The sequence below is a fragment of the Phocoena phocoena genome, chromosome 2, assembly GCF_963924675.1.
Source record: "Phocoena phocoena chromosome 2, mPhoPho1.1, whole genome shotgun sequence".
NCBI lineage: Eukaryota > Metazoa > Chordata > Mammalia > Artiodactyla > Phocoenidae > Phocoena > Phocoena phocoena.
This window is the reverse complement of record NC_089220.1, coordinates 163,444,928-163,457,402: the sequence shown is the minus strand read 5'-3', so window position 1 is coordinate 163,457,402 and position 12,475 is coordinate 163,444,928. Positions and strand designations below refer to the sequence as shown.

The 12,475-nt window shown below is 36.2% G+C and overlaps 1 protein-coding gene across 3 annotated transcripts in view; it reads left to right on the top strand.

The window, feature by feature from the left end:
• NEBL (nebulette) overlaps window positions 1-12,475 on the top strand; it is a 339,842-nt gene that overhangs the window by 273,567 nt on the left and 53,800 nt on the right. The window contains exons 9-13 of one of the 3 annotated variants that reach the window (XM_065872789.1): window positions 40-141; window positions 4,555-4,659; window positions 6,434-6,541; window positions 8,979-9,089; window positions 12,008-12,118. The exons of the other annotated variants lie outside the window; for them this stretch is intronic. Coding sequence (XP_065728861.1) covers window positions 40-141; window positions 4,555-4,659; window positions 6,434-6,541; window positions 8,979-9,089; window positions 12,008-12,118 — 537 coding nt within the window. The remainder of the gene's footprint in view (window positions 1-39; window positions 142-4,554; window positions 4,660-6,433; window positions 6,542-8,978; window positions 9,090-12,007; window positions 12,119-12,475) is intronic. 3 annotated transcript variants of the gene reach the window in all.

Genomic DNA, 12,475 nt, shown 5'->3' with positions numbered 1-12,475 from the left:
TTCTCCTAGATGGTATTTTGTTCCATGTTATTTTCATAGGTGAAGTACAAGAAAGACATTCAAAATATGCATGATCCAGTTTCAGATCTCCCAAACTTGTTTTTAAACCACGCTTTGAAAACCAGCAAAATGCTCAGCGGAGTAAGTGGTCGTTTGTTGACAACTGTAGGTGTGTGTCTCTGGAGCCGATGTGTCTGCAGTGCTCATGAGCACACCTGCTTCCTTAGGCGAGCCCGGCCTTCACTCCTCCCTCAGTAACTCACTTAATGAAAAGTAGCGTCTTGCTTAAATTCCCACCCAGGCTGTCGCTTTACAAAGCTAGCTCTTTAATATCTCTTGAATACAAACTTTCTTGTTGAACAGCTACCCTTCCAAGTGTTTGTATGAGCGTCCTTTCTGTCTTTCTCCTTCCCCTTTCTTTCTCTGTAGTAGATTGAAGCCACTTGGAAGTCAGGGATCTTTTATTTTGTACAGGCCAGAGCAGAGTGTCTGGTATTCAGTAGGTAGCATAAAAGTTATCTTAGTCTAAACTATATCTTCTCTAAAAATAAATTTCAAGGGTGTTTGTGTTGATGCTATACTTTTACTCCTATGAAGGTTTCGATGTTTTCTTCAGCGCAACTAGGAGGAGAGGGTGATTTCCTCATGTCCTGATGAAAATATCTGTGTCCACTGCCAAGTGGTCCATTCCCTCAGAGCTCAGCTCTTACATGCTGTTTCCAGCACGCAGTGCGTCTGAACCCTGACTTCACTGGCTCTCATTCCTGATGACCCTGGCTCACCTGTGCCTGTATTTCCTACATCTCAGAATGGCCCACGGTGATGATGAACTCTAATTTGACCTCAAGTTATTTCTATGCCTATTTTAATAATTACTCAAAAATTATCCAAATTTATCATATATCTGCTTTGGGTCAGGCACAGATTTGATGGCAAAGTATTGATATGTTGGCAAAGAATGTGAAAAAGCGAAAACAGTCATCTTCAAGAGATGTACCCACGGTCATACATGAGAAAAATCTGTAGTCAAAACCTGGTTCCCAAACCATTAAATAATGAGAGAACATCTTCAGTTCAGGTTAAAAATGTCTACACTTGGCTTTGATATATTGAAACCTCTGTTCATTACTTTGTAATCCTCTTTTCTGCTTGAAATGTAATCTGCGTGTAAATAATTTGTATTCACGGAGATTAATTAATTAATTAATTATCACTGGTCTCTGGAGGAAAAGCAGTCCATTATTCTTTCCTGTCTGTTGAGCAGGGATGAAGGTTGGGAGACTGTCAGGCACAGAATTAGACTCAGTCCCTGGATGCTTAATTCATGCTGTCCTGCCATTTCAATGCTTATCCCTTGCTCCTCTGCACACATGCCTCTGTTCCTTGAGTGGCTCTGTTTCAGTTATACATTTTCTGCCACGACTCATAGGTATGCTTCTAAAAATCAATATGTTTTTGTGCTCTGAGCCTCTGCTTTCGTCATATTTAGTCTTTGCTCATCTAGTTTGATCATTGCAGTAGCATTTGACCTGGGACTCTTTCTCATCCCTATTTGGGTTAAATTTCCTTAGGACACAAGGTTTCATGTGTAAATAAGCCAACAAAAATATCATGGTGGTAATTCAAAAATTTGGTAGCTAGAAAAAAGGCATGCCACTCATAGGCAATATTTCTTTTTAAAAATATTGACCTTGGGCTTCCATGGTGGTGCAGTGGTTGAGAGTCCGCCTGCCAATGCAGGGGACACGGGTTCGTGCCCCGGTCCGGGAAGATCCCACATGCCGCGGAGCAGCTGGGCCCGTGAGCCATGGCCGCTGAGCCTGCGCGTCTGGAGGCTGTGCTCCGCAACGGGAGAGGCCACAACAGTGAGAGGCTCGTGTACTGCAAAAAAAAAAAAAAAAAAAAATTGACCTTTATTTTATAATAGTGGTGAAAAGCAGTAATAGTAATTGTTTCTATTTTCTCTTCAACAGAGAAAACCCACCAAATTTGTATATTCCACTTGTTTTATATACCACTTATAAAGTTTAAACCTTCATTCAGGTCGTTTTTGCCTGGATTATAGATTTTTTTCCCGTTCAGTCATAGAATTGTGACTGAACAGTTGCTTCATGGAAGAGAACGTTTGAGCCAAAAAAGGTGTTACTCTGAAGTTTCTGCTTATTAAAGTTGCACGATGTTACACTGGCTCGAATTTATTGTACATCAGAATTGCCTTCTTTTAAATTTTAATGTAAAGAGAATTGGGATTTTGTTGATTTATAAAGGCAACTTAATTTTAATAAAAGATTGAGTAAGGGAATGCTTAAACAGACATTCTGCCAGAATTAGTTGTCAGTTTGTTATAAATGGCTGTTTTTTAAAAGACCTCTGAATGTCTTTGATATAAATCATAATTTTAAAAATTGTAATGTGTAGAGTAAAATTAGTGCCTTATGAGTTTTTACATCCATACTGATTAAATTTTTGAGAGAACATTTTCCTTTGGAAAATAGAGCTCTATTAGCTTTCAGTTTCTTTTATAACTGCATAAATTAAAAAAATATATATTGTGTTACTCTGTATAATTCCCACTAGGAGGCAACAGAGACTATTATATAAGAAAAAGCAAGTATTGGTAACCTTTTACAGATCTTAGTTCAAACAGGGTGGTTTTGTTTTGGTTTTAAAATAGGAGTTTCTGAAATTCTCTGTAACTACAATAGATCATTGAGTTAGGGACAGTAGTTTTTGACCTTTTCTCAGTATATACCCGTTATCCCAGACTTTATTAGTTCTGGATTTTAACTTAGTAATGGAATGTATCCTAGCTTGTTACATTCAGTTCATAACTATTTTATAAATATATATTATAAAATAACTTGTAATCAAATTATAGCATCTCTAAGTATACTGTTATTCTTTGAAATTATCTTTTTTTAAAAAATTAGTAGAGAAGCCAAAATTTATTTAGAGATTGTTCTCTTGTGTTGAGATGTACTGTGTGAACATTTTCATGAGCTTCCTGGGGGTGCTATCCTCCCTAATGTATTCTGGTTAGAGTTTTGGGAGACACATGTCTTAGTTCCCTAATTGGCTGAAAATGCCTCTGGGGACCATTGCTGCGTCCCCAGGGAAAGCAGTTTTCATGTGTAGGCCACTTGGACCTTCCATCCTTCCCATCCCTGGCACTGGGCCTTCTTCCTGCTTCACTCTCAGATCACGGAGCATCTCCTAAGACCCAAATGTCCTAGCTCTTTCCTGCTCCCTTTCAAATGCTGCTTACCTCGCCCTCCACTCTGCCACTTTTACTGAAATCCTCATTGTCTTAGGAGCAACAAACTTTAGCTTAAGTCTCTGTAGACGTGAGTCTTTGAGAGTTGCCATTTACCTCTAAAAGTCTTTGAGAGTTACTATTTACCTCTAAAAGTCTCTTCCAAATAGGCAAAATAACTAAGTGTCCAATCTCCAATGATAAAAATCAGGAAGCAATTTTTGTCTTATTGCTGCCTGTTGTATTTAGAGTCCTACACTTGACAAATGTGGCATCCTTATCCATTCTGGTCTCTTCCAAATTCACCTTTTTTTAAAAAATAAATATATTTATTTATTTTTGGCTGCGTTGGGTCTTCGTTGTTGTGCACAGGCTTTCTCTAGTTGCGGCGAGCGGGGGTCACTCTTCACTGCGATGCGCAGGCTTCTCATTGCGGTGGCTTCTCCCGTTGCGGAGCACGGGCTCTAGGTGCGCCGGTTTCGGTAGTTGTGGCTCATGGGCTCCAGAGTGCAGGCTCAGTAGTTGTGGTGCATGGGCTTAGTTGTTCCGCCGCATGTGGGATCTTCCCAGACCAGGGCTCAAACCTGTGTTCCCTGCATTTGCAGGCGGATTCTTAACCACTGCGCCACCAGGGAAGCCCCAAATTTACCTTTTTGTCTGTATGTCTAAATAATGTCTTAATCCAGTTTCTTCACCTTAAAAATGCAACCAACCATACCCAGATTCCTCAGTTTCTCTTCCAGGCACTTCCTACCCTCTCCTTTTAGGAAAATTAGTTGAATTATTTCTCACCCTCTAATTTTCCTTATGAACCCCAATTGTTCTCAGGGCTGAACCGTTGTATACAACTTATTTTTCTTTCCTGACTCCAGCTTTCCATTCCTATGTTCTTTCTTCTTTTCTTTCCTTCTCTTCTTGTAGATGAAATTAAATACATTTCTGTTCTAGAATAAGGGCAGGACAGGTTGCCTTTATTTTGCCCACTTTGCCTGTTCACACATGTCACGGGTTTTCTGTTGTCACTCCTCAGTGTCGCAAATCTCTTTTACATTGTGTTTACAGCCAGTTGTCCTCTACTTCTCTTCAGTGTTTTAGATGCTGTTCACATTGACCACCTAGAGCTGGTCTATCTTGTGTTGTCGGTTTAGCGCAGGGTCAGAAATCTGTACAACCAGCCATGGGAGCCCGGTGGTAGCTTTGCAGTTCTTGTTGGCTTGCGTTTTTCAGTTTGCATTCCTAAGTATTAGTTGCTCTCATCAGCCTCTTTTATTCTGACTTTATTTTCGTGTTCTCTATTTTAGCGAGAGTATAGAAAGCTTTTTGAGGAAAACAAAGGCATGTATCATTTTGACACGGACGCTGTGGAACATCTGCACCATAAAGGCAATGCCATGCTCCAGAGTCAGGTATTAGACCTCCCCAACCCAGACCCTGTAACACTCACTGCCGGGCACCTGGACCGAGAATGTGCAGCTGCTGGAAGGAATGTGTGTCGTGAAAAAAATCTCGAACACTACACTCTCTATATTTATTGGGCTGGGGAAGCTTGAACCATGTTTCATATGCAGGCATTTCATAATATTATAGTTACTATACACAAGCTAAAACTTACAATTTATGAGTTAATTAATTAAATGATTATATCTCATAGTTTCAATTTTATAGTGTACTGATTTGTCATTTTGAGCTGCAGAAGTAATTTTCTAGGCACAAAGTTCATTATAATTTCTCAGTTCAATTATAAGTGTATTAAAAAGGAAAAACTATCTTACCAGTGTATTCTACATTAATGTTTCTTTCGACTATGAAATTCTATGTACTCTCTGAAAGAAATCTCTAAAAATATCTTTTTTCTTACACACTTTAAAGTTGATAGCTTTTCTTTGGTTCTGAATTTCAATGGTTGCAAAAGATGTTATTTCCAGCATCTATTAAGATAAAATTTTACATCACGCTTTTAAATGTATCCCATGGAACATAAATTCCATAATGATGTGATATCCACCTTCATTTATTTAAAAAATATACAAACCAGCTTTCCTTTAAGGTTTGGAAATGTATGTGTTTTTCTCTTGTGTTCTTACTTTTATTTCGTTTTCCCCACAAAATTTTATCCTAACATAATGTGTTATTATACTTCACACACTCTCATCGATCATTCTATTATACTTCTCTAAAACAAAAGTATTCCTAAAAATAGGAATTTAAAAATTTGTTATATTTCCTGCCACCACAAAGTTCTAAGTTTTGAAAAGGTTCTTTTGGATTTAATTACCATTAAAATTATTATTATAATACAACTTAAGAACTAATTTCATAAGTAATTATTATACCTAAGGATTTTAATGAAAATACATTTCTGAATGAAATGAATCATGATCAAAACTTTTCTGTGAATTTAATTTAAAAAGGTATATTGCTAAAAAAGCCGACCACTCTGACAGCTTACAGAATATAATTCTAGTTTTTGTTTTCAGGAGATAGAAAATATTGATCGTTTTATAAACCGAAATTTATTAGTTTGTAACTGAAATTGGTTGTAACTGAAATAAATAATTCATGTTATTATAGTACTAAATAATGCTTAGTGAAACTGAAAGAAGTCACATAAAAGCTCTGTGTCTGTGTTTCACTCAGCGTCTACGGAAAAATTCAACAGTCCCAAAGAACACTGTCTTTCCTTTGTCAGAAAGAGAGAATCACAGCTATGTTTTTCTTCTTGTTCATGATTTACTGCTAGGCATTCAGTTATCACGGGAATCTCTCTCTCTCTCTCTCTCTCTCTCTCTTTTCTCTCTCCTTTTTTCTCTGTCTCAGCCTCTCTGTCTCTTTGTCTTTCTCTCTATATATGTACCTATACCTGTGTGTATAACATGTGTGTATACATATGTAACCCCACGTAGATGATACATACCTATATATCCCAGCTGTCTAAATACTTATACAAGTCCTAGAACTACATTATTTAGTTCTAAATCATTTTTACCCCTTAAGGTTTTTCATATATTTCCTGTTTACTTTCATTGTATATCATTAACCACAGAGAACCCAGTCATCAACCTAAGTGGCCAGAAGAGTGTGATTTTAGAAGATAGGGTGATTGGTTTTGCACATATATTTATTTGACTTTGCTCTATTTGTGTGAGCTTTATGTGCCTTTTGTACTGTTTTTCAATGAAGGTTAAGTACAAAGAAGAGTATGAGAAAAATAAGGGGAAATCGATGCTTGAATTTGTTGAGACACCATCATATCAAGCTTCAAAGGAGGCTCAGAAGATGCAGAGTGAGGTGGGTCCCTTTGTTTTGTCATCAACTGTTTAATGCAAATTTGATGTTTTATCATTGAAAGGAACCAGTAGAGTGGTTCAGAATGTTTAGTGGGTCCAGAAGAAAGTACACTGCAGTGGTTGGCTGTTTCTGACATTAGGTGTAAATCAGCTTTAATGTTTAACTGTAGTTATACATTTATTATATGCTGTGGAATTAACTTACGTTGTGGACTGTGTGGGTCTTTCATTAATATTGGCTTTCAATTTTTGCTATTCTGATTTCTGGTATTGTCACTCGGGGAGAATTATCCTTTGCAGAGGCTGAGACATGTTTTCCCTTAAATTATAGCCATTGGCTATTAGAATTTTAGGCTCAGCAATTATGTTTCTGCTCATCAGGGCTTGAGGAGAAAGAAATCTTCCAATGGAAAATATCTTTGAACCACATTTATACTATAAAGATTTATACTCTATAATTTATTCTGTATAAATTGGCAGATACATTTTATACTAGAAAAATAATATATCTAAAAATCTTAGACAAAGTTTGATGTGAAAGATGTCTTTAAATGCAGGACCAGTGAAGTAGATACAAGAGACGGTTCTTATTCCTAAGGGATAAGCTTGACCATGTGCTTCTTTAAGAGCCTCCCACAGGTAAAGCTAAGTATGAACTCAGGAAAAGCCACTAATGTTTTTGTTATAGCCTATAACTAAGCTTCTCTCACTTTCTTCTAATGCCAGATGTACATTTAGCCAGTGTGTTTTCTAGAAGAAATCTCTAAATCTGGCTTTGAAAAGTTCTTTGTCTTCTGTTCCACAAATAGAGCTCTCCTACAAAAAGCATACTTCAGTGTTTTTTTCTATTTTCTAGTCATATACTGGCGAGTTCAAGTCATCGTCAATCTTCCTTAGTGAGTTACTTCTGTCAAATAATTTTTTTTTGAGAGAAGGGCCTTTTGAAGTGAAAAATAAGAAATAGATAAATGTACATATATTTGTATTTCATTTTTTAGAGTCATTTTTGGCCTCAAAATGCCCTAGATTCAGCTTTATAATTATGATCTCAGTTAGTTCCACATAAAGAGGACCACTTCTCATCATTGTTCTTTGGTGTGTCTGTAGTTCCTTTAATTCAGTGTGTTTTCTTCTTAATTAGCTCTGTTAGTTTTTATAGAACATCTATTTCTCATGGCTATTCCTGAATTGTTTGTTAAATGGTAAATGGCCATGTGTAACTCAAATGTAGGGGAGGGGACAGTGTATTCTCTTATCCTCCCTCACAGTTTGGAGAATTTCTGTGCACAGTTACCTATCCCTGTAATAAGTACATAATGATCCTGGAAATAGCTTTTCATTTTGTATCAATAGGAATAAATTCATGCAGAATTTATTTATTTGTATGATCTTTGTGTTACAATTTGAATAAAATATTGAGCTGGTAAAATCTGGACCCTTGTTTGTCTGATAAATATTTCACATGGATGGATATTTTTGTTATTTAGGGAGACTGTTTTTATAGTCATGAATCCTGGGTTTCCATTGATTTTCAAACGCCTAGCTCAAATGTAGAATTTAGAGCCTAATAACCAAAGGGTGGCAATGTCAAAAAGGCAGATGGGGATATGGATTTAGGCCCTCCGCAATCTCCTTTCATTTCTTGTCGTGAACTGTTACCCAAAGAACAGTTTATCAGGTTCCAGATAAGATTCTCCTCACAGTGTAACTTGATTCATATCAACTCCATAGATGGTAGAGAAATATTCTCAATGCCAAAATTATTAAAGGAAAATCTCCAGCCTCCATTACATTTTAGAAATGGTTTTTTTTTTTTCCTTGGCTGCGCCACGTGGCTTGCTTGCTGGGTCTTAGTTCCCGGATCAAGGATTGACCCCCCCCCACCAACCCCCGCCCCCCCCCCCCCCCAGCCCTCGGCAATGAAATTGCCAAGTGTTAACCATTGAACCGCCAGGGAATTTCCAGAAATGGTCTTCCTTGAATTCACATAAGACTAACATTTAAGAGGGACGATGAGGACATAAACGTTCATTCTCCCTTGTTTGAGTGGATTTCCATGCCTCTAGATTTTCTTCCAGTGGGTGGATCCACTGTCTTTTGGGTGAACCAATCAGGTGATCCAGTCAAATAGCCAGTGGTATTGGTTCTCCTCCTGAAACGGGCTGATGTCAAACAGTAACAGAGTCTGAGATGTTAAGTAGCCCCTCTCAGAATGCTTTCCTAGAGGGAGCCGGTGTACTTGAAGAGCCTGCTTTTGTTTGGTAGAATTCTAAAATTTATGATAAAGTTGGAGTTATTTTTCCTGTAAATAAAATACTCAGAGGTGGTAGAATTATATATGAAAAACATAAATTTTGTTCCGGGAACCCTTGTTCTATTATCTTTTCAACAGTCACTAATATTTTCTAAATTTAAAATTGTATGGTCTTATCTAACAGAAAGTTTACAGAGAGGATTTTGAGAAGGAGATTAAAGGAAGGTCATCGATGGATTTAGACAAGACTCCAGAGTTTTTACATGTAAAGTACATCACCAGCCTTCTGAAGGAGGTATGATCCTACTATTGCTATACGATTCTACAAAAGACATTTTAAGAAATAACCCAGGAAATAGGTACTAAACAATTCTCTACTAATTCTCTAATTCAGTGTTTGAGTTATTCATCCATTACTCTTTCCCTCACTTTGAGCTTTACTAATAGAGTTTTCCATTTTCATTAAAAACAGGTGTTAACATTTCCATTTAAAGATGAGGGAAGAAATTACCCAGATTTCCTGGAAAAACTTGAAAACTAGTTTGATTTTGTGTTTGGGTTGTAGCTTAGAAGCTCTATAAGTAGTTTCACAGCTTTATAGCAGTTAGTTTTTCAAAAAACTATTTTCAATATAGATGAGGCTAGCTTGATTCTCTCAAATTTAGTTATTGCAAAAACATGTATTAGAACCATTTTTTCCTGTGACCTCCCAGCACTGCGGCATTCTCATGACATTTGATATCAGAAATGAGGTGCTTATTGTGACAGTCTGGATAAATGGTACATTTATAAGTGGTTTTTGTTCTAAGTAGGGAGAAATAATATGTTTAGCACATAGAACATAGGAATTCTTGTCCATTTTTCATTTTATACTCAGCAGGACTTCCTCCCAAACCCCAAACTTAGTGGTACATTGTGGCTCACAGTGTATTAAATTTGTTGAATATTAAGGCCCTCAAATCTAACAATTAAAAATATCATGTTCACAGTTTAAAAGTTTTGTTTTGTTTCTTTTTTTTTATTTTAAATGGTTGCTAAGTAACCTGGAGCTCTTTCAATTCCCTGTTTAAACAGATTCTCTTTACATTAAGAGAAAGCGTTAGAGAACTCCATGTCATCCGGAAGTTTGAACTGAAGAAACTATTCCTGAAAGAAATGTCTTAAACCAGTGAAATAAATTGGAGTATAATTACCTACACAGACATGAATCATCATGAACTTTTTTAATAAGCAAATGCCAACAGGCCTTTACCATTTAACTGCTTTTAGAAATTTAATGTGATTCACTGTTGTATATATGCCGGGCTGAAATAGGCATATAATTTATGGAAGAGAGTCCTTGCTACCCTACCTCTTCTCACTTCTAGATCCTATAAAAGCTTTTGAAGTTGAAGGGTGATCATGTGACACCTCCCTGCTATTATTGTCTTCCAGTTAAAAAATATGCACTATTTATATGAAGTTTTTAAAGGGGAATCTTTTTCTTATTTACATACAAATGACAATGTGAGATCTATTTTGAGAATCATAAATGACTTAAGAATTCCCTGGTGGTCCAATGGTTAGGACTCCATGCTTCCATTTCAGGCGGCCTGGGTTCTATCCCTAGTCAGGGAGCTAAGATCCCGCATGGTGTGGCCAAAAAAAAAAAAATGACTTTAATATACACGCCATCGCCAGTCTCTTTTATTTATCTTTTTGAGTGAATCTTATTTTAGACTTACTAATCTAGAATGTATGCATCCGTGTAGGAAAAAAGCCTAGAGACAATGATTAAAAATCTTTTGATTAAGTTATAGTGATGTCTAATTTTAGAAAGAGACTCAGTAACTTAATGAAATTCTGACTTCCCTTCGAAAGTGTGTGCATTTAGCTTTAAATTGTCTTCTCATTCTTTACTTTATGGTCTTTGCATTTCTGTTGCCATTTAAAGTATTCAAAGTATCGTTTTATACTTCATTTCATTTGATTTCCTCAATTGTCCTTGACACTGGTAGGACAAGTACTTTTATTTTCATTTTGTTCTGTGGAAATCAAGGTTCAGTTACTTCAAGTTCTCTTGAAGTTCACATGACCTAATAAGTGAAAGAACTCTGACTTTCATCCAGGTCATTTGACTCCAGAGCTCTTTCCAAAATTACATGCAGGTCATTACAATGTCTTGTAGGCTATTAGTTAAGCAGAGTACTGGCTAATTTAATTAAACTGGACAAAGAGAAAATAACATCAAATGAATCCTAGAATTAACTAGAACATGATTTCTTATCATTAAAGGAAGTCTCATCTTTCATCTGACAAGTTAGTCATAAAGGCAGCTTAGTTGAATTGGATTAAGATATATATTGTTTTCATAATTCAATTAGTAAGAAGACAAGAAATTCATTAGCACACACACAAAAAAACCCATGTTATATGTAAGGATTAGTAAAGACATTTGGATCTACTTAACATATATTTAAATGGGCAAAATTCAGACTATATATTATCAATCTGTAGGAAATTATTTGGTTTTACAAATCTTTGAATAAAACGGAAACTTTAAAAAAATTTTGGCCATATCAGTCCTTTTGATTTTGTAGTTTTTCATTCTTTTCCAATTATGTTCTTCTGATGATTCATATTTTATAGACAGCTTTCAAAGAAATATTTCAAATAATTAGTAAGAAACATACATTCCTAAGATCTTCCTCACCATTTAAAGGGAAGATGTCTTTTTAAAATATGGCACCAATATGGTACCAAAATATATGAGAGGAAAGGATGAAAGAAAAAAGACTGATAATATTGGAAGCCACTCAAGCATGATTAAAAAAGAAAATGAAGTATCTGTAGGAAATATAGAGCATGAATGCTCTGAAATCTGGTTCATTCCTTTCTAGAAATATTTTCTTTCTGTGGTCTCTGGAAAACATGTAAAACAGTATATAGTAAGGTAGATAGCTAGTGGGAAGCAGCCACATGGCACAGGGATATCGGCTCGGTGCTTTGTGACCGCCTGGAGGGGTGGGATAGGGAGGGTGGGAGGGAGGGAGACGCAAGAGGGAAGAGATATAGGAACATATGTATATGTATAACTGATTCACTTTGTTATTAAAGCAGAAACTAACACACCATTGTAAAGCAATTATACCCCAATAAAGATGTTAAAAAAAAAACAATATATAAATTAGAGTTTCCTAGTAAATTTCAAGCAGTAATATTCTTGTCTCATAGAAGGAATATAAAAAAGATTTGGAAAATGAAATAAAAGGGAAAGGAATGGAACTTAATTCAGAAGTACTTGATATTCAGAGAGCAAAACGTGCATCTGAAATGGCTAGTGAGGTGAGTACATTTATTTAACAATTGAGAATGTATGAATTTTCAGCTGATCTCGTTGTCTGTAAATCTTTCTCAGAGATTTTACAGTTGACCCTTGAACAACATGGGTTTGAACGGTACAGGTCCCCTTATATGTATTTTTCAATTGTAAATTCTACAGTACTCCACGGTCCGTGGTTGGTTGCATCTGTGGATGCTGAGGAACCTTGGATGTGGAGAGCCGATGACAAGTAGTAGGTGGATTGATCCTCTTGTTGTTTAAGGGTCAACTGTATACAGTATAAATGTTCCACAGCTTTTATGTGTAAGATGATTATAAGCAGCTATGACCTAATTGTCTTTTCCCAATCAATGAATTAA